The sequence below is a fragment of the Histoplasma capsulatum genome, genomic scaffold, assembly GCF_000149585.1.
Source record: "Histoplasma capsulatum NAm1 scaffold_1 genomic scaffold, whole genome shotgun sequence".
In the NCBI taxonomy this organism is placed as follows: Eukaryota; Fungi; Ascomycota; class Eurotiomycetes; order Onygenales; family Ajellomycetaceae; genus Histoplasma; species Histoplasma mississippiense.
Genome location: NW_001813982.1, coordinates 4,093,161 through 4,094,530, shown reverse-complemented (window position 1 = coordinate 4,094,530; position 1,370 = coordinate 4,093,161). Strand labels below are relative to the sequence as shown.

The following is a 1,370-nucleotide window of genomic DNA, read 5'->3' as shown; positions in this document are numbered from 1 at the left end:
TCGTCCTTGTCAGCCTTCATACCACCTTTGACCCATAAATTCTAGTTTCCAGAATCTCGATTAACATTTCGCTAATAGTGACTTGCGGACCTCCTGCCTTGGCCGTATATAATACCATTGGGGGCGATATTGATCTGGTCCTTGAACAGTTCAAGAAGGCCTGCTGGTCTCCTGAAGTCAATAAATCCCAATTTGTTTTGACCCCGCCAACTCACAACTCTTCCCAAGCAAGTCGAATAGCAGTAATTATATGCGATCATGATACTTGGATAGAGCGACTGGAAATCGAGCACTAAGAGGGGGCTGGTGTAGAAATCGCTTTGAGGCTCCATGACAAGCGGCAAGCATTCGAGCGCATTCTGCTGTCCCACTTGTTTCTTGCCTGGGGAAATGAGGATGAAATTTTCCGGTTTAGCAATTCGGAACATGAGGGATTCGACTTTGAACTGAGATCCTCTGGAGAAAACGGAAAAGAAATCAATGCCCAATATTCGAGCTTGCTCACTGGTTCTGGAAATCAATTCGTTCGACTCGATGATTTTTAGATCTAGTTGAATTCTCGAGAGAAAGTAATTGATGACCTTCGCAATATCCCGCGGTCTTTTGCTGGTAAACCATTTCGTTAAATCTTGAAAGGGGTAATGTGGAATTCGTTGGTGGAGGAGATGGAAGACTACGTTTTCCATAGTATATTGGAGCAAGTTGAGTTCCCCTCGCATGGCCCTCCATATGTTGATCATGTGTCGGCCAGTAATCCGAATTGAAGACGTATGATTGAAACCCCAGCGATCATTCCCCTTGCCAATACGTCCGTGAGAATTTGTCTTCACCCTGGACAACTCGTCGCAGAGGTCATAATCATACTTGTATCTCGCCCTTTCAATTAGGTAACCCCACGAGCTATTATGTACCTCATAGCCAGTTAAAATATCTGGATCACGCTGCCTTACAACATCAACCAGTCTCGTTAAAAGATCAAGCTCCGTTTGTTCTTCCTCGAACTCGGAGACCATAGTGGGAGATATCCTAGCGGCGAGGCTCTCATTTTCTGATAGAGCAATAATCCCTGCAGTAATGCCAGCAGAATCATCGTCGTCATTGATCTCAGTTTCGCCGTCCTGCACACACCAGAAAATACAGGAGATTTCATCCTCTTCGGGATTTGGAACTAAAGTACCACGTGTATTCACATGAACCTCGAGACTCATAACACTCATATATTGAGCCTCTTGTCGTACATTCCTCGTCGGCTTTTTCTGAGAATATTTGAATCCATGGCGATCCTTTTGTGTTGGTCCCTCAATCTGAGAAAGAGCGGAACTCCCAGGCTTCTGTGAAGGCTTTTTACGTCCCTTTGGCATCCTTCAATT

General features: G+C 45.0%; 1 protein-coding gene across 1 annotated transcript; it reads right to left on the bottom strand.

Annotated features, from left to right (window-relative positions):
• Positions 1-71: 71 nt before the first annotated feature.
• Positions 72-1,361, bottom strand: HCAG_01162 (conserved hypothetical protein; the record flags this gene model as incomplete). Its single annotated transcript, XM_001544066.1, has 1 exon — positions 72-1,361. The coding sequence occupies one exon, from the start codon at positions 1,359-1,361 to the stop codon at positions 72-74; it is 1,290 nt and encodes a 429-aa protein (XP_001544116.1).
• Between the last annotated feature and the right edge of the window lie 9 nt (positions 1,362-1,370).